General features: G+C 36.4%; 2 protein-coding genes across 3 annotated transcripts; one reads left to right on the top strand and one right to left on the bottom strand.

Moving 5' to 3' along the window:
- Positions 1-646: 646 nt before the first annotated feature.
- Positions 647-8912, top strand: fez2b (fasciculation and elongation protein zeta 2b). 2 transcript variants are annotated; one of them, XM_081379146.1, is made up of 9 exons: positions 647-940; positions 2040-2148; positions 2222-2338; positions 2603-2744; positions 3950-4215; positions 4992-5067; positions 6120-6185; positions 6296-6323; positions 7210-8912. In XM_081379146.1, exons 1-8 carry the CDS (start codon positions 714-716, stop codon positions 6304-6306), a joined length of 1014 nt encoding a protein of 337 aa, XP_081235272.1. In that variant the 5' UTR covers positions 647-713; the 3' UTR covers positions 6307-6323; positions 7210-8912. The 2 variants fall into 2 exon arrangements, with proteins under 2 accessions (XP_081235272.1, XP_081235271.1); XM_081379145.1 differs by lacking the exon at positions 6296-6323 and having other exon boundaries at positions 649-940.
- A 538-nt stretch (positions 8913-9450) lies between these two features.
- LOC308698972 (usherin) lies at positions 9451-17098 on the bottom strand. The gene is made up of 6 exons (XM_081379480.1): positions 16867-17098; positions 15609-15717; positions 14446-14696; positions 12889-12960; positions 10085-10252; positions 9451-10003 (listed from the first exon to the last, which is right to left on the bottom strand). Exons 2-6 carry the CDS (start codon positions 15634-15636, stop codon positions 9917-9919), a joined length of 606 nt encoding a protein of 201 aa, XP_081235606.1. The 5' UTR covers positions 15637-15717; positions 16867-17098; the 3' UTR covers positions 9451-9916.
- Positions 17099-19340: the final 2242 nt, after the last annotated feature.

Genomic DNA, 19340 nt, shown 5'->3' with positions numbered 1-19340 from the left:
CTAAACTAATAACTTTTTTACAACAGAAATGAAACATCACTGAACTTACTTAAGCTGGACTGTGACGCTATTTTCTTCTGGAAACAAACTTTGTTGCATTATTTTCCTGTTAAATCTGTAAAGCTGCTTTGAAACAATCTGTGTTGTAAAAAGCACAATATAAATAAATGTGACTTGACTATTTTAAATTATTCTAATAAATTATATTAATCTGCTAATAATTAAATAAAAAGGAGATTTACACGCAAAAAAAAAATAACAACAAAAAAGCGGCTTTGATTACGCGTGTTTGCGTGGGAGCGTTGCGCCGCCCCCTCACGCGCGTCCCCGGTCGCTCCGCTCGATGAAGACTGGATTTGGATTTACTGTGGTGGCACCATGGTGTATTTAATTTACATGATACTATAAATGTAGACTACTTCAAGTAATACTACTTATACATTATCACTATTAAGACACGATTTATTTATTTTGTACTAGTTATTTGATCTTTTTTTGTTGTTGTTGATTTAATTAGTTTCTACGTTGGTGTATTTTCAATTTATTATTAAAAAAAATTATAGTATTCTACTTATAATTAAATAAAAAGGAGATTTACACACAAATAAATAAATAAAATATCAAAAAAGCGGCTTTGATTACGCGTGTTTGCGTGGCAGCGTCGCCCCGCCCCCTCGCGCGCGTTCTCTGTGTCCCCGCCGTTCCCCACAGCTATGGCGGCCCCGGTCGCTCCGCTCGATGAAGACTGGGAGGATTTTAACGAATTCAAAGCGGCCGATTCGAGCACCAGCTGGACCACAGAACCGGAGAATTCCCAGCAGATCCAAAGCTTCGCATCCTTCGACGAGACGCTGAGCGCGAGCTTCCCTCACTCTGGCAGCGCGTGCACGAGTGTCTCTGTGCGCGCCGTGAGCGAGCACGAGCTGCTGCGCGACGACGAGTGAGTGACAACAACACAATCAAAATAAGATTATTACTTGAAATATCATGTAATATATAATTATATTGTAAAGAAGTTTATATAAATATACACGCTGCCGTTTTAATTATTTAACTCCATGTTGTGGAGAATTAGTTGTTAGTTTCACATTTGTGGCTGTGATTCTTTATTTACACTAAAATAATCAATGTAACGTTAACGTTTTTATTTTTTGGCCATTTACCATGGTAGTTCAATGATATTCTTGGAAATACATTTAAGTACCATTTTGTTCCAGTATTTTGTACCATTTTGTTCCAGTATTTTGTACCATTTTGTTCCAGTATTTTGTAAAGGTCGTATCAGTGTCACACAAATAAAATTGAAATCTTTAATTATTTTTATAAACCATTAACAATATAAAAGTTACTTATGTTCTAAGATGAACACTTAATGGACTGACGCAACTTATGTTTACTTGATTATCCATACATCATCTTTATTATTACATTAACTTTATGTTAAAATGTGAGCATCAAATATGAAACATCAGGCTTTTTAGGAACAGTTTTTTTGTTCATCTCTCAATTGTATTGCATTGCATTATATGCCCCCCCCCCCCCCATATTAAATGTGATAATAAAACTGAGTATTTAAATATCATCGTTCTAAGACATATTATTAAGAGATACAGGGAGGCAACTTATATTTATATGCATTTTATGTAAGTAATCTGTTATACAGGTATAAAGATCCCTGATTTACATTACAAGCTGTCAGAATCTCATCTTACTTTTTTGGCTTAGAAATATCAACATCTGCACCAAATTGCAAATTTTTGCTCAGTTTGGGCCACTGAAAAAAATATAGGCCTATAGATGTGACCTCGTCCTCAAGTATGAGCTCCATATTCTTCTGACTATATCAGATATAAGCCATAAAAATCTGGTGTATCAAATATGATACAATTTTTTTTTTGTCTAAATGTTCAATAAACTAATTTCATTATATATTTCTGACTATTATTTCATTTTAGGCTTTACAGGGTTCATTTTTAGAAAGCAATAACCTGCATATATGTCTGTCTTATTTATTCTTCTGTTTTCTTGTTATTTCACAGGATATGGAATGCTCTGACGGAGAACTACGGCAACGTGATGCCAGTGGACTGGAAAACCTCTCACACTCGTTCACTACACCTGCCCACACTGAACCTCCGACCTCAGGAGGTGAGATCTGTCCATCCATTCATCTTTCCCTTCAGTCCGTGCAGACAGAGCTCACACTGTGTGTGTGTTTTAGACGGTGGAGGTCCGTAATCTTGACGTGTCTGATGACGAGGAGCTCAGGGATCAGATGGACATGCACACGATCATCATCTCCTGTGTGAACGAGGAGCCGCTGTTTACTGCAGAACAGGTATTCACACACTCCCTTTGAGAGTATATTGAATGAGGGCCAGTCATAGTCAGATTAATCGTTAAAAGATCATGATACGATTCAAACACCCATGCAATCTTATTCCTGAATGACGACGATTTTGCGATGTTTCTCATTGCAAGCGACAGCAGAGCGTGAATGCTGCATATAAAGCGCTGTATAAATAAATGTGACTTGTCTTGACTCTTGACAGATGTGGTCAAACCTGTACATTAATCTCCATAACCTGTGTGTGTTAATCAGGTGATAGAGGAGATTGAAGAGATCATGCAGGAGTCTCCAGATGACGAGGAACATGAGAGTCCATCTCAGTTTGACCTCTCCATGATGTCGCACGAGTTACACACACTCACACACTCGACATCCAGCAGCAGCTGCGAGGAGCGTAAGTACTGCATGTCTTTATTCACAACTCTTTTTTTGTCAGCCTTTTCACCTAAACAATTATTTGAAGTTCCTCCTGTGATTTTAAGTTAATATTTCAATAATTTAACATCGCATTCGCATGTTCATGTTTCTCTGATATCGGTTAATGGTCACATGGCATGCAGGGAAACAAATAAAATATTTATATTTTTTATTACTTGTTTTAATGTGAACTTTTTATGATTTCCATAATAATTAGATTTTCTGCAACTTACAAGTTCTAGTTTTGGAAACCCTGCATTAGATAATTAAGGTGTGCAATTATTGTATGTATTAATGATGCACTGAAATTTTTTGTCCGAAACAGCAATTTTGATGTTATTTAAAGACTAAATAACATCAGAGGGTATGCTGAAGGATACAGTATAACTTACTGAAATTAATCCTGTATCTTATAATCACTCAATCGGTGTTTCAACCGTGGAAAGATGTCCATAAAACAGCTTGAGAACAATGTCACATAATGTCACATTTACCTCAGATAAGCCATTCATTGACTAGCTTTGATAGTTAGCCAGTAAAATGATCTCTAGAGAGGAGAGTTTTGATAAATATATGCACTATATTACATATTCATTATATTTTTACTTAATCTGTTCCTAAAGATGTCTTCATTATTTAATGTAGGTTTAAATAAATCCGTCATGAAAGAAAGTTATTACAGTTTATTATGTTTGTTTCACCAACAAATTGGATTAAAAACATAATTCTATTGATATAAAAACTGCCTTATGTGCAATTTAAATGTTTTTACAACTATTAATTTTATTTTTATTAACACTATAATGTAATGATATAGAAAACTAGAAAATCCTCACTGTTCTTATTGCTTTTTTTCTTTATTCCTGACAGTTAAGTAATTAAACGAATACACTAATATTCACATAATTGTTGAACTTTAAACAATTAAAAGCATAGTACTTTTTGTGGCAGTATGTAGAAATGAGAAATTTCCCTGGTATAATCTAGTTTTGCTGAAATGTAAAATGGAAACTGTTCAAGTTCCCTTTGAGCCTTTGTAATGTTGGAAGATGTTCACACATATCTCAGACAGAACTGGAGTGTTGAAATGAGGGCGTTATGAAATAATGGTGCTGTAGAAGTGGAGATAAGCTTGAGTCCGTTTTTTAAATGACTGAAAGAGTTGTTTGTTCTGTATGTTAGGGTTGCGTGGTCTGTGTGTGTCTGAGCTGCTGGAGCGTCTCGAGGACGTGGAGCGTCAGATCCGGGGTTTCTCAGAGGAGCTCATCGATCAGCTGGCGGTCCGGGAGGAGCTGGACTATGAGAAGGAGGTGAAGAACACGTTCATCTCGGCTCTCATCGACGTGCAGAACCGACAGAAAGAGCATCGAGAGCTGCTGAAGAAGAAGAGGAAGATAAAGCCCGCAGGAGGAGTGCAGAGATCCGACCGCTCGTATGTGCCAGGAACCGTAAGGATGAGAATTACTAATAGCAAACCCACACAAAATCCACAGACATCCACAAAATCCAAAGCTCTACAGAACCTCACGTCTGTCAATGTTTTAACTAGTTTCATAATGCTTTCATATATCAATACTTCAGCTTCCTTTAACACATTTTACCTTTTTAGGCCCATCCCACCTTCAGACCTCAAACCTATTATAAACACAAATGGGATCAGTGTATAACAAACAAACTTTACAAAATCAATCCTGTGGTTGGTGTAAAACGTTGTGTCCATTTTGTAAATCGCTGGGATCATATTGCCTACGCATGCTGTCGTATAGGGCACTCCAGACTAACTCGTGTTTCTGTTACCGGGTGAAGATCCTCCTTTAAGCCCCTCGTGCCAGAATCCATCATTACTGAAGCATCTTTTGATGGACTGTGATAGACCGAACTCTGTTAGAATTGTTTCTTTTTTTGTTGACTCTTATGAAAAGATTTTTAATGAAGTAAGACCAGTTTAAAAAACAATTTTAATCGTTCTTTTTTTAAATCACTTTCTTGCCATGAATATAGCCAGGGTAGCTGGCATGGCGTTAAACTATAAACAAACATAGTTTGTAAAATCCACAGATTTTCCCCCAAAATGTGTGTGGAGAACGTCTCCCATATGTGAAACATACTGTATGTTAATTTTTTTCCATGTTCTTTCATTTTTGACAAATCAGTTTAATTATCTATCTATTAAAATGGACTTTGTTGTTTTTGATTTTTGACTCTGTTTTTGTATTTGTCTCAGTATTTGACGACGGTGATCCCGTATGACAGGAGCAGCGGATCACCGTCTGTAGAAGACCTGCAGATCCTGACCAAGAGTGAGTCAAAGTGAATGCGTGTGCAGTTTAAAAATATTACATATTACTGTAATTTAATCTAATTACATGATGTGGCGGTTAATTAATCGCAAATTAGTCGCACATCAAATTTGGTTGAGAAATTACCCCCAAAAGATAAAGTCATTATTGTGTTAAATTAGAAAAGCATCAAATAGACATTACAAAAGTAGCTTTAGGAATAAATATTATATTTGCCATGTGGGTGAGTAAATGACAGAATTTTCATTTTTGGATGAACTATACCTTTAATGTGATTTTTTTTATTAATATGGAAATATGAAATAATTTTTCTAAATAAGAAACTAAAACTCCCAGTAGGAGTCATAAATGTCTAAATGAGTAAGTCATTGTAAATGGCTCTCTTTATAAATGGGCCGTTGAATCAGTGGTTCACCCGATTGATTCGCTCGAAACAGATCCGTTCAGAAATGAAGCACCGCTGTGCGCAGTTCTTCTCTGGCTTTTAGGTCATATTTTCGTTGGCAAAATTGAGCAAAAGCAGACAATATATTGTGTCTAAAATATAACAATATTAACTTCTTATTGATTGAACTCTTGTATAAAATCAGTATCACATTTGCACTCGTGCTATTGGGGATAAAAGCAGCACTCGTGTGATATTGTACTCGTTGCGCGTGTGATATTGCTTAACTGTATCATGATATAAATATGAGACAACTCATACTGGGGCATTTTTGCCCTGATATCTTCAATTTTAGGCTATGTTTTCTATTGGCTCCATCACTCAGTGTGTTTTTACCCTGCTTCATGTTCGACACCAATCAACTTTATGAAATGTTAAATGAACTATGTAGGTCTTGGGCAGGCGGGTGCGTTAAATGCATTAATATTAATGCGTTTATTTTCCCTTAACATGTTAAATTGACATCCCTAATATATATGTCTGTGTGTAATGTGTAATATTTGATTGAATGCATTGCTTTAAAAGTATTATACGTTCTGATAATAATTCCAGATTTAAAGAGGGTCCATGTGTGTGTGTTTGAACATGTATCCGTGTGTCTCTGCAGTTCTTCATGCCATGCGCGAGGACAGTGACACGGTTCCTGCTCTTCTGACCGACTACATCCTCAAAGGTATCAGAGACGCCTGAAACACTCATCCATCTCCATCTCTGTCAGTCTGAACCTCATTGATCTTGTGTGTTTTATGTTTTATTTTTGCTCTCGCTTCATTTGACCTTTAGCACTGGTGTGAGAGATCAGGAGACAGAGGTGTGTTGATTTCATATAACACTAACGGAGTAAAATTACAACTACAAAAAAAAACATTCAAATTGTATTTATAATTAGTTATTACAAATAAGGACATCCACAAAGGGAGAATTTGTCTGATTTATCTCACTTCTGTGGATACGTTTTTCTCCAAACTATCCAAGTAAATACACCCATATGTGTAGAATATGTTTTTGTTGTCTGTGTGTGTCATGTTTGTCTCTGTGCTGTGTGTTTTCGTAATATACAGCAAAACACAACAATATACACTACTGTTTAAAAGTTTAGAATCTGCCAGATTTTTTTGTTTTTGAATGAAGTCTCTTCTGCTCACCAAGGCTGCATTTATTTGATCAGAAATACAGTAAAATTAGTAACATTGTCACATATTATTACAATTTAAAATAACAATTTTCTATTTGAATATATTTTAAACTGTAATTTATTCCTGTGATCAAACCTGAATTTTCAGCATCATTACTCCAGTCTTCAGTGTCACATGATCCTTCAGAAATCATTCGGATATGATGATTTGCTGCTCAAGAAACATTTCTGATTATTATCAATGTTAAACAGTTGTGCTGCTTCGTAGTTTTGTGGAAACTATGATACATTTTTTTTTTTAGGATTCTTTAATGAATTGAATGTTTAATTGAAATTAGAAATCTTTTATAACATTATAAATGTCTTTATATTGTTATAGAATATAAAGAATATTTTATAATTATTTATAATTCTTTTGATCAGTTTCATGCATCCTCGAGGAATAAAAGTTATTAGTTATTAAATTATTATTATTTTTAAATCTGACTGACCCCAAACTGTTGATTGCTAGTGTAATATATTAGGCTTTCACTGATCTGTCCAATCGTGTCTGTTGTTTCAGTGTTGTGTCCCACATAGAGTTTCCAGAGCGGAAAACCCGCGCATCTCATCGGTACAGTGGACATCTGGTCATCGGCATCTCTCCAGATGATGTTCTTCTCTAACAATGCACAGAATTTACACCGCCAGTGGCATTTATTTCTCAGTCTGAATGTGTTTTATTTGGTGTAGATGTTGTTGTGTGTGAGCTTGAGGGCAGTATTTAGTTTATTTCTTATGATTCCACAGTTTTCCTCTGTTGTAGTTGATATCTTTTCATCACAGTGCAGCTGTCGTAACCCATGCATGTTTGCATCATATTCAGATGAGTTTGCTGTAGTGCAGATCGAGATCTCTTTAGATGAAATGAGTTTTCAGGAAGTTTTGAGCTGCTGCTTATGATTTGAAAGCAAACTTTACAGCAAAGACTGGTTGAAAATATTTGTGTAGGTCATTTATGTAGCTGTAATTTATCAGAGTGAACCGATTGAGAGGTACTGATAACAGAATAATATTTTATTTCATTGCCACATACTAAATGGTCTTTGTTGTGTTTGGCCAGCTTTAGGGTTTGTGCTTCTAACATCTCTATGACAGTATTAATATTCAGATGACGAGGAGCGAACGGCTCGTGTATTTGCTGCCAGTTGAAGTGAAATCTGTGATGATGTGAGATATCAACAGTGGAGGAAGGACAAGGTACGAAGAGCTAAAACACTGATAAAGAGATAAACACGTCCGTCTGTCTGTCTTTCTTCACCGAGGTCCTGTAACAAGATTGAATGATTGTCTCTGGCTTATTAGTCTTTGTTGAAACCGGACGGAGGTGATACTTTTGAATGTGTGACTGTAAAAGCTGAATGTGTTTTTTTGACGGAGAGATTGAGTTCAGATGTGTTCCCACAGACGCACAAACTTAAAGGATTATTTCACTCAAAAATAAAAATCTGTCGTCATGTCGTTCCAAACCTTTATTTCTTCTGTGGAAAGGTGAAGAATATCCCAGCATCATAGGAGAGGTCCATACGGATCGTGTGCCATATTCCATATCTTCTGAAGTCATTTGATAGCTGTTTATCTTTGTTTTCCACGAAAGAACGGGATATGGGTTTGGAACGACATTTTCTTTCTTTTTTTTGAGTGAACTAGTCCTTTAAACTCAGGTAGCAGTTTCTGCATGTGAGGACGAAAACATCTCACGTCTCGGTCTAAATCAGTCTGTTCTGAGGGGGAACCATCAACACTTACCGGATGTGTTCGTTTGTTTCATCAGTCAGTCGTGTGCCGTTTTTATGTTAATGCAAGTAAAGCACTCGACTGTCTCGTGTCCCAGATGAACATGCATCCTCGCATTAAAAGGGTCCATGTTGTTTTTATGCTTGTAAAGCATTCAGAATGAAAAAGTCGTTTCACGCACTTTCAATTGATCTAAAAGGGAACGGTTTTGCAGAACACGACATTTGCATAAAATATTGAACTACAGCTCTTGTTTGTGTCGTCAGGTTGTCGTGGCCTGATTCTGAGGAACATTAGCACAGTAAATCAGGGTACACGTACTATAATAACTAGAGATTATATATTTATACAAGCAATAATGAAACGCTGCCTTTTTGAATGCATGACATTTTGTACCTTATTTTTAATGCAACATTAATGAATTAGTATTTTATAATGCATTGTATGTAGCAGGGCAGTTTTCAAATAAAAGCATCTGTTCTGTTCATCAAACCCGCTGTGCGTCTGTCTTTCAGTGCCTCTCATTATTAGGCCAGATTCATAAAGATGTTTTAAAGAAAATAACTGTCAAATGTAATTCTTGAAAATATTGTATAACTTATGTCCAGTTGTATACTTTCCTTATCATGGGTTTGCTTGTCTAATACAAAAAAATATCTTACACAATTAACCCATTCATTTGTCCATTAACCCTGTTTTAGGGAGCATGAACCGCAATATTTGAATGTCAAACAACATTGTCCCAGAATTGCTTGATTATAAAAAGTGGGATCTTGGAGTAGTTAAATGTATGTTAGCTTGTGTTATGGTTAATATTTGAAATGACCCTCCATATTCAAAAAATCCCCATACTTCCTCAGTTGATTAATCGGTACATTAAAACAATTGGTTTGTATTACAAGCTTCTGAAATGTTATGTTTAAATATGCAAATTATGCGAAAGAAAATGAATCAAGCCTTAGAAAACAAACAAATTGTTACATTTAAAAAATATATATATATAAAAATGAGAAAAAATTAATTAAATCATATATTATTACTAAGTTTTAATGAAAAGTTGTCTTTAATATATTAATATCAAGTGACTTCTTGTACTTTAAAGCTTAAATATTACATCTACCACAACAACAACAAAAAGAACATTCAGAAAATGAAAAAGAAATGCTCAGTTAAAACAAATATTCCATTCAAGCCAACTTTAAAAAATACTTGTTTGCCATCTTACAGAAACATTAGTTTCAAGTCAGTGGTTCAATAATGATGGGAACCTGTTTTTTGTTTCGTTTTTTGGCCTGCTGTATAATGTGATTTCCTCCTGTCTGTGTTGGAGTCGGAGACACGATTAGTGTCGCAGGTCCATAGAGACGAGAGTCCCAGAGCGGCTCTGACTTCACCAAAACATAGTTCAGTTTATTTTCCTCTGATATCAGATGTTTGGAGAAAGTGCCGATCCCACTCTCATATGTGATGAGGGTCAGAGGTCATGATGAAGGTCAAAGGTTAGTGTCCGTGAACATGGTGTGTTCTTTCCTGACTGTGCTGAAGCCTTTGATGCTGTCCACAAACTCCTCACCTTCAAACTGACAATCAAAATCATATATCAGCCAAAACTAAAGCATTTCCAGCAGCAGCAAGTGCATCATAAATCCTGATGTTCTCACCAGGCCGCTGTCGAGCCGTCTGAAGTGCGGCTCCCACGCTTCCTCGTCTTTCTTGTCCATGAACTGACTGACGCTGCGCTGTAGAGCGTTCTGTGCGTACCCACCTGAGACGGTCACCACACCCTCCGCAGAACCGTCTTCATCAACCATTTTACCCTCAATCACCTCCTGAACAACAGAAGAACATCTGAGAAGAGGCTTCATCACCTCCTGAAAGGACTTTTATTGAATGAAATCTTATGAACGAACTCTAGGAGGCACCAAGCAAAAAATAAAGCATGTTAATTCATTATAACTATATATATATATATATATATATATATATATATATATATATATATATATATATATATATATATAAATATGATGAAATAAGCTTACGGTGTTTTTTTTCATTTAGATCTATATTTATATTTGATATATATATATATACATATATATATATATATATATATATATATATTTATAAAATCATTTAAAAACTAAAATTATTATTTAAAATAAATTAAACATTATCTAAAACATTAAAGATACAAAAACTTAAACTTATTTTATTTCACTTTTCACAGTTATTTACCAAAGCAACATTTCTCATTTTCATTTAGCTTAAGTTAAATCAAATTAATAACTACATAGACATCTAAAAAAAAACTAAAAATTACAAAAACAGACAGCAAAATTAATACAACTTTAAATAAAATTAAACAGAAAACTGAAAATATAATAAACTAATTCAAAATATTTATAAAAACTTAAAACTACTACTAAAATAACATATAATGTTCAAGTTTCTTTAACCCTTTCATGCATGAATTATGATATGATTATTATGATTATTATGATTACTTTTTGATGTTATGAGTAAAGAAACACATTACAAGTAACATGCATTACGTAATCAGATTACTTTTTGATGTTATGAGTAAGGAAACGCATTACAATAACGCACATTACATAATAAGATTACTTTTTGATGTTATGAGTAAAGAAACGCATTACAATAACGCGCATTACATAATCAGATTACTTTTTGATGTTATGAGTAAAGAAACACATTACAAGTAACATGCATTACGTAATCAGATTACTTTTTGATGTAACAAATAAAGTAATGCATTACAAGTGTCATACATATGTAATCACATGACTTTTTTCAATGTCAATGAAAATTACTTTCTAATAATACAAGAACATTTATTTACAGTAAAAAAAGTCACTGCAGATTAAGTTTTTAAGTTTTAAATTTTAAAAACAATATTCACATTATAATTATGAATTGTAGCTGAAATATAGCAGTTGATGCATGACGTCCACTACAGTGGACATGTGATTAATCAGAGTTTTCTCTCAATCTAAAATCAAAACTTGGAAAATTTTACTGTGATATGACTCATTAGATATTGCTTGATGCTGCAATATTTTTTTTACCTACAAGAGTCTCCTAGATTAGAAGGAATGGGTGGATATTCCGGAGCAACTTGGCATGTCTGACTGACCCTTGGCCATCTTGGTTTGAAGGGGGAAAATCGAAACACAAAGGCTTGCCACTTGATTGCAATTTATAGGATGATGCACCAGGGTCCAATGAAGAGATTGATGTGCAACTTTGCCATAAAAACCCGTGCAAATTCAAGAAAATGCATTTTTAATAGCTGTCCACTGTAGTGACCACTATGCGTGAAAGGGTTAAAAAAAAGTTGAGCTAACTTAAACAAAATGAGGCAACCTTTACACTCAGCTTTTTAAGTTATATAAACTAATTTGCTCCAATTAAAGTAGACAACTGCTTTTGTTCATCTAATGATTAACAGGTAGTCTTTGAACTTAAAAATGTTTTTTAACTAAAAAAAGTAGTTGTAAAAATGTATTACATTAAACAATGTTGTGCCATTTCCCAGCATGCACTGCAGCTTGAAAATATTATGAGGTAACTATTATTAAAAATGAAAATTGCTTTGCATTTACTGGCTTGATTTATTCTGCTGCTGTTATCACTGTTATTTAGCTGTCATATGATTCAGAGTTCATATTTTTACTGAATTATTGTTGATCAGCACCATGTTTGAGATGTGTGTGCTGAGGTGTATATTTGCACCTCATTGGAACTTTTGTATGCAAATATTTGCCTGGGTAAAATGGGTAAAATATTTGCCCCTGGTTTTAAGAGGCAAATAATATTCATATCATGAACATCATAGTTTTGGTTTCATAATCACAAGGATTGTAGCTGCTTGTATTGCTAGATACTAAACATTATATAGTTTCCTAGACAAGAATTTTTAAGCTCAAAAGATTACCTGTTACTCGTTAAATGAACAAAAGTTTTTAAGTTGGCTAAACTGGAGCAAATTAGTTGAGTTAACTTAAAAGGTTGAGTGTGATAGGTTGCTTTGTTTTTCAAGTTGGCTCAACTACTTTTTTTTAGTTGCCTTGACAAGAATTTTTAAGCTCAAAATACTATCTGTTACTCGTTAGATGAGCAAAAGCATTTACGTTGACTTTAATTGGAGCGAATTAGTTGAGTCAACTTAAAAAGTTAAAAGTTGCCTCATTTCTTTGAAGTTAGCTCAATTTTTCGAAAGTGTACTATTGTATATGCAGAGACAACTTATTTTTTACTCCACTTTGTGCTGCTAGTCGTGCGGAAATTACTTTAAGATTTAATGTTTTTTTGTTTTGTTTTGACCATTTACTGTTGTTTTATTTACTGTTCATCATACATATAATTTCAAAATTGAGAAGTTGAATCTGCAATATACGGGTCTTTATGCACTAACACACAGTGCATAAAATGAAGCTCTGACCTCCATGTGCATCGTGAAGGCCTTCAGTGTGACGCTGTTCGGAGAGCCCACCGTTTCTGGAACCATGTCGAACTGTGTCGAGGAACAAACATATCATTAACATTTCATAGATAAATGGTAAAGAATTATTTCAGGATTTTGAACAGAATTCCTTCAGGAAAGATAGATCGGGGCGTTCACACAGGAGTATGAAATGTTGTCAGTGCACTTCAAATATGTTAATCAAACTTATTGAAGAGACCAGGCCTAATACAGTTCCTGGCCAAAGCATGCAGCAATGGAAGGGTTAAACTCTTGAGTGTAACTGTGTAATTGACAAATGACAGGACGTGTATTTGCGTCTAAAAATGCGAGACACAGGCAGAGGTGTAGTCAAGACCAGGCATTACTAGATGTCGCCTTGGCTACTGCAGTTCATTGGAACGAAACCGTAGCCAAGCGACATCTAGTGTATATATCTATACCCGCCCGCGCCGTCAGATCATTTGGACGTGTGCTGTTTTCAAGAGGTATAAACGATATAAATACTGTTCGTTTTCTCACACAAACCGCTCGTTTCGTGTCTTAGGCCGTCAATGTGTACTTACGATGGGGAATTGTTTTAATTTGGACTCTGTGCATGCTCTTTGAGGGGGTGACCATAGACCTGCATGATATGACTGACAGACAAGAACGGTTTGACCTAAAAATATCAAAATTGAAACTACTGCGGAAAAAAAGACACCTACATCTTGGATGCCCTTGAGGTAAGCTAAAACATACCAAAATTTAATTTCAAAGTGAACTATCCCTTTAATGTGTTAGTGTCACGTTAACTTCGACGGTCATGACTTCAAAACATTCAACAGACATTGGCTGCCTCTCAAATCGCATATTCTGTTGATTATAGGCTAGGCCTACTTATTTTGAATAAGTTTTTACTTCACGACCGGTAAAACAGTATGTTCTATATAGTATAAGTGTGTGTAGCATGAGTATAAGACGTACTACATTAACCATGTTGTCATGTGACCTACAGCATCAGTTGTGTTGCTTCACTGCCATTCACAAATCCTCTCCCGTGGCCTCATGGGATAGTAAAGTGTCCATCATATGCACACTTCAGAATCTCACCGGAAGTAGTAGGTCACCCAGGTACTTTTTGCCTGCACGAGTACTGTGAATTCAGACATACTTCTTTTTTGTCACACACTGTTTTTCCCCTACTATAGTAGGGAAGTATGCGATTTCGGATGCAGCCACTTTCATCAAAAACGTACTTTAGCTGGACAATATCTTTTTTCTAGAGCTGCTGTAAAGCCAAAACAATCTCTGTTCCATTAATTTCCTATTATCACTGTAAAGTTGATTTGAAACAAACTGTATTGTTAAAAGCGCTTAGAGTTGACTTGACTTCATGCAGTCTGACACGTTTTTTTCCATCCTACTTTTGATTGACAGATATAATCGGCCCTGATCATCGGCTCTTTTTAAACAATTGGCGATGGCCCTTGGTAAAAGTAATTGCTTTTATCTAAAAATGTAATCCCTTAAAAAATTAGGTGTCTTTGGCCTCACCAGGTAGGAGTTGCTGGGTGGGAAGTTGGTCAGCGGGCTGCGGCGATGCAGTGGCAGTGGGACAAGCGGCGGCCGCTCTCGGGTGAACGGTGGTTTGTTCAAAGCCTTGTGTAAAACTAAAGCCAGAATGAGAGCCAACAGCACGAGCGCGACTCCGGCCATCAGCACGATGAACCACAGCTCGCGGTAGAACGGTGAACCTCCCGCACCTGCACCCAGACGACCACCGGCAGGAGTGGGGGCCTCGACACCTGAGGTCATGGCAGCAGACGCAACACAGCACAACACAACGCTGGTTTACAGTCGATTCAAGCAGTTGTCATGTATCAATTAACATTTCATGCACTTTTGCATTTATGTATTCTGAACGCAACTTCAGCACATAAAAGGTAATGATGGTAATCTGTGTTAGTGATCTGGTAAACAATTCTGTTTTAACTGAAAGCAACTTGCACCACTGACAAAAAATATATAGTATCAGTGCCATTTTTTGTCAAGGCATGTTTATAAAAGCTACTTATATGTCCTAATTGAGGCCTATAGCTTAATCTCTGTAAAACTAAACCTACATTAATAAATTAATAAATGCTGTATTGCTCATTAGTTCATGTTAACAAATGAAACCTTACTGTAAAGCGTTACTAAAATATTTTTTAAAAATAACTTTTATTTCTGAGATGATAACTGGACGGCAAAATAACAAACACGCCCGTAACGAGGTTATGTGACCTCATAGTGGGTCGTATTCATTGTATACTGTGCAGGACTCCAGTAGTGAAGTCTGATAACAGCCTGAACGTCACATCTCTCTAGTTTCACTGTCCTGATCTTTCTTAGCAGTAATCACATAGCCAGAGGTCTCTGTAACAAGACACGTTTGCTCCATATCTCTCTCTTCCACCTGAGGACGTTTGATATTTGTCCATCATCCTGCTTTTTAGTATTTTAACACTAGTGGGCTTTTTAAAAAGCATCTTGATCCACTGCAAAGAATGAAATATTGATCTGATGGACTGACGTTTTCTTCTCTTTATTTCAGTCCAAATGACAGCATCCAATAAAGCTGCACACATCTCATCTGTGTCCAAACGCAGAGGTCAAATGCACACAGAGGCTTGAAACAATTCAAATAAAACGAGCAAACGTCACAGAGTTTCACTCACCAGTGTCTGTGTCCGTGGTTCCTCTCATAGGGGTTCAGGGACCCCAGGAGTGTGTGTGACATGAGACAGGGCCCTCAAACGGACCGGAGAATCAACCATGAGCGCTGACCTGAAACATTTTATAGATGTGCATTGAGAAAACACTTAAATTAAGCTATTCGGTCTGTGTCGTCTCTTCGAGGTGAGTGTGGAAAGGACAGAAACGGTGTGTGTAAGGTGTCTATGCAGCTGTAATTGTACTCCAGGGCTCTATGGTAACAGGAGGTGATAGAGAGATCAGTTACCGCAGTAAAACCGTGTCATTATGATACAATCCAGTGAGCACACAAACCCTTTTTACCTGGTACACACATTTTGTCTCACTTGCTCTGGTGGTTACTGGTCTTCACAAGATCAGATATTAACATGTGAACTACAACATCTTTTTTGAGCTGACACACATCTTTCAATTTCATTCTACTTCATGTGGGATTTAAAGGGTTAGTTTTAACTCAAAAATGAAAATTCCGTCATTTATTACTCACCCTTATGTCATTCCAAACCCGTTAGACTTTTGTTCATCTTCAGAACACAAATGATGAAACAATGTCTTTTTGATGAAATCTGAGAGCTTTCTGTCCCTCCATTGACAGATACGCAACTATCACTTTCAAGCCCCAGAAAGGTAGTTAAGACATCATAAAAGTAGGCAAATCTATGTGACTATAGTAGTTTAACCTCAATTTTATGAATTGACGCAAGTGCTTTGTTTGCAGGTTTGTCAAAATTGTCAAAATCAACATTTTAAAAAGAAAGTAATAAAAACGACAAAACACACATTAGGCCTAACAAAATTACCCAACATTAAACTAAAATTAAAATGAAAACAGAAATATAAAAATAAAAACTAATTCAAAATATTAACAAAAACTATAATACTAGGCTATATCAAAGATCTAATACAACACTGCTGCTAACTTCTTGTAATTTAGTTAAAACCATATTTTGAGGGCAATACTTTTGATCTAACAGATGTTTGTATGCATATTCAAATTAATTTCTAGTCCAATATTTCCGTTCAAACACATTGAGTGAAGGTTTGCTGTAATGTCGTATCGAAACCACTAGAGGCCAAAGTGCACATCATTGATATCTATGGTGCGGATTTCTCTCAGTAGAAACTTCGCCAAACATGTCTCTGCAATATTTGTTATAATAAAAACATGTAGAGAAATACAGAATTAAAGAAATACTAATCGTTTTAACCATTTTGACTTGCCATTTACGAAACGTGTTTAATGATGAGTCAACTTTCTGATGATTTCAGCAAGTATGAAAATGAAATATTCATGAGATATTCTGCTGATATATCATCAGATATATGAGGCCGGTAGATGAGTCAGTTCCCGGTGCACGATGCGCACTATATCAAACAGAGCGGATTTAATTTATCTTGACGCTAAAATGCTAATCCATTAATTCCCTGATCAGCATTCATGTTTCGCCTGGTCGCGTTTGAGACACCGAGGGTTTATTAGTGAATTAATGCACTCTGGGATAAAATCATCTGCAGATGTAATTAATCACAGACAATCACACTAACTCGCTTACAGACTGACAGAACAAGCACACGCTAAATCAAGCTGTCAGATTTTCAGTTTTCAATTTATGAGTAAAAATAATGATACTTTAACATTTTGTCGTACAACACACATATATTTAACCAAACATTATGACCACCAGTCACAGCGGTAAAGCAAAAAAAGTGAATATTGTTGATCATTTCCTAACAAGGCCTCATTGAGTTCTTGGTAAATTAGATGGAAAGCAATCAGTTCTCATAATCAACATGTTGGATGCAGGAGAAATGGGCAGGAATAATGATCTGAGCGACTTTGACGAGGGCCAGATAGTTATGGCAGAGCGACTGGGTCAGAGTATCTCGGTCAGCAGTGCTGAGAATTTACCAACAGTCCAGAATTTACTGCCAACAGGGTGTTCGATGCATAGTTAACAGAAGGTCTACTGAGGCACACTACATTTCAGTGATGGTTATGGGAGGAATGTGTCACAACACACAGTGCATCTGCTGCGTATGGAGAGCAATCAGAGATCTATGATGACCCGTCCACTGTTGAAAGCGCCTACAATGGGCACATGAGCCTCGAAACATGAGCTTGGAGCAGCAGTGGAAGACGGTCGCTTGATCCGATGAGTCCCGTTTTCTTTAACATCACATGTAAAAGAACGTGTTCACGTGCGACGTTTACCTAAGGGTAATGATGCACCAGGATGGACTGTGGGACCGGTGGAGGGAGTGTGTGACGCTCTGGTCAATGTTCTGCTGGGAAACCCTCCTGTGGACGTTTATTTGACACACGTCACCTTCCTAAACACTTGCAGACCAGATACACCCCTTCATGACAGCGGTGTTCCCTGGTGGAAGCACAGTCACACTGCCACACATTGTTCAGGAATGGTTTGAGGAACATGATGAAGAGTTCAAGGTGTTCCTCTGGCCTCCAAATTCTCCAGATCGTAACCCAGTTGAACATCTGTGGACGTGCCGGACCAGCAAGTTCAGTCCACGTCGACTCCACCTCAAACTACAGGACTTGAAGGATCTGCTGACGTCTCGGTGCCAGAAACCACAGGACACCTTCAGCTTCTTGTAGAGTTCATGCCTGGGCGGGACGGAGCAGTTTTGATTTGTATCACGGCAGTGACTTTTCAACAGGCATGCATCACTCACATGCTTCAGAAAATGTAAAAAAATTAGTTGTTAACTTTCCCAACTACAAAGATAGTGCTAGTCACAGAAATTCAGAGCAGGATCTGTCCCGCAATCCCAACACACACACTTACATTTTCATTCTGCTAGCAGAGCCGTACAGGATTCTTCCAGTGTAAGCATCTTTTATACGAGCCTCATTAATTACCCTCAGCGTAGAGAGACTAATGTGTTGATGGTTCCTGACGGCCTGTGAAATGATGCAGGAGGAGCTGTCTGACATGCTGTTCATTTATCTGCATCGATTAGCTTGATTATTCATAGACATAAAGGTACAACAGCCATCACAATGATCTCTCTTTCTCAGAGAAACTAAATTCCAGACCTACATTGACGAGACGCATCAACAGACACTGGACTCTTTGGACTTGGACACCGGTAAACAACCAACCAGAGTACCAGATCTTATTGTAGTAGATGATCAAAATCACTGTGACTGGAAAAACATCTCACCAAACGACCGTGATATCGAACACAAATAAAGTAATTGCTTATTTACAAGGAATATTTGCTAATCTCTGAGTGTTTGGAGTCAAATATACGCTTGTATGTTTATATTTGTCATGCAGCTCTTTATCTGAAAAGAAAACAATCAGATTGCCATAATCCAAAAATAAATAATATAATTAGAAATTTTTGGGGTTTGAACACAAATTAATGTGACGCAGATTGTGTTTTGTGAATGTAACCCTGACCGGCGTTCGCTTACTTTCTGCTGGAAAAACAAATCAAATCAAAGACGAAAAACACAGATGTCAAGTCCGTTATTTAATGCATTATTATTGAATATCTTTATATATTTTTTGGCATTTATTTAAAAAAAAGTCATTTCATATAATCAAACAGATAACGAGAAGATAAACTTACATCATTGTTCATGAGAGCATCGTACAACATCCACAAAACCTTCACAAGCAGAAACAGTGAGAATCACACACACAACTGCGACTGCCATAAATAAC

Source organism: Scardinius erythrophthalmus (assembly GCF_964197995.2).
Source record: "Scardinius erythrophthalmus genome assembly, chromosome: 11".
In the NCBI taxonomy this organism is placed as follows: domain Eukaryota; kingdom Metazoa; phylum Chordata; class Actinopteri; order Cypriniformes; family Leuciscidae; genus Scardinius; species Scardinius erythrophthalmus.
This window is presented reverse-complemented; position numbering and strand designations above follow the sequence as displayed.

Coding starts and splice junctions, on each gene's coding strand:
- LOC308698972 (XM_081379480.1), bottom strand. CDS start 15,636: ATGAGAGGAACCACGGACACAGACACTG. Junction 10,253..12,888: donor CCTTCACGATGCACATGGAG/GTCAGAGCTTCA, acceptor TCTGTTGTTCAG/GAGGTGATTGAGGGTAAAAT. Junction 10,004..10,084: donor GACGGCTCGACAGCGGCCTG/GTGAGAACATCA, acceptor TTTGATTGTCAG/TTTGAAGGTGAGGAGTTTGT.
- fez2b (XM_081379145.1), top strand. CDS start 714: ATGGCGGCCCCGGTCGCTCCGCTCGATGAAGACTGGGAGGATTTTAAC. Junction 941..2,039: donor GAGCTGCTGCGCGACGACGA/GTGAGTGACAAC, acceptor GTTATTTCACAG/GATATGGAATGCTCTGACGG. Junction 4,216..4,991: donor GCTCGTATGTGCCAGGAACC/GTAAGGATGAGA, acceptor TATTTGTCTCAG/TATTTGACGACGGTGATCCC.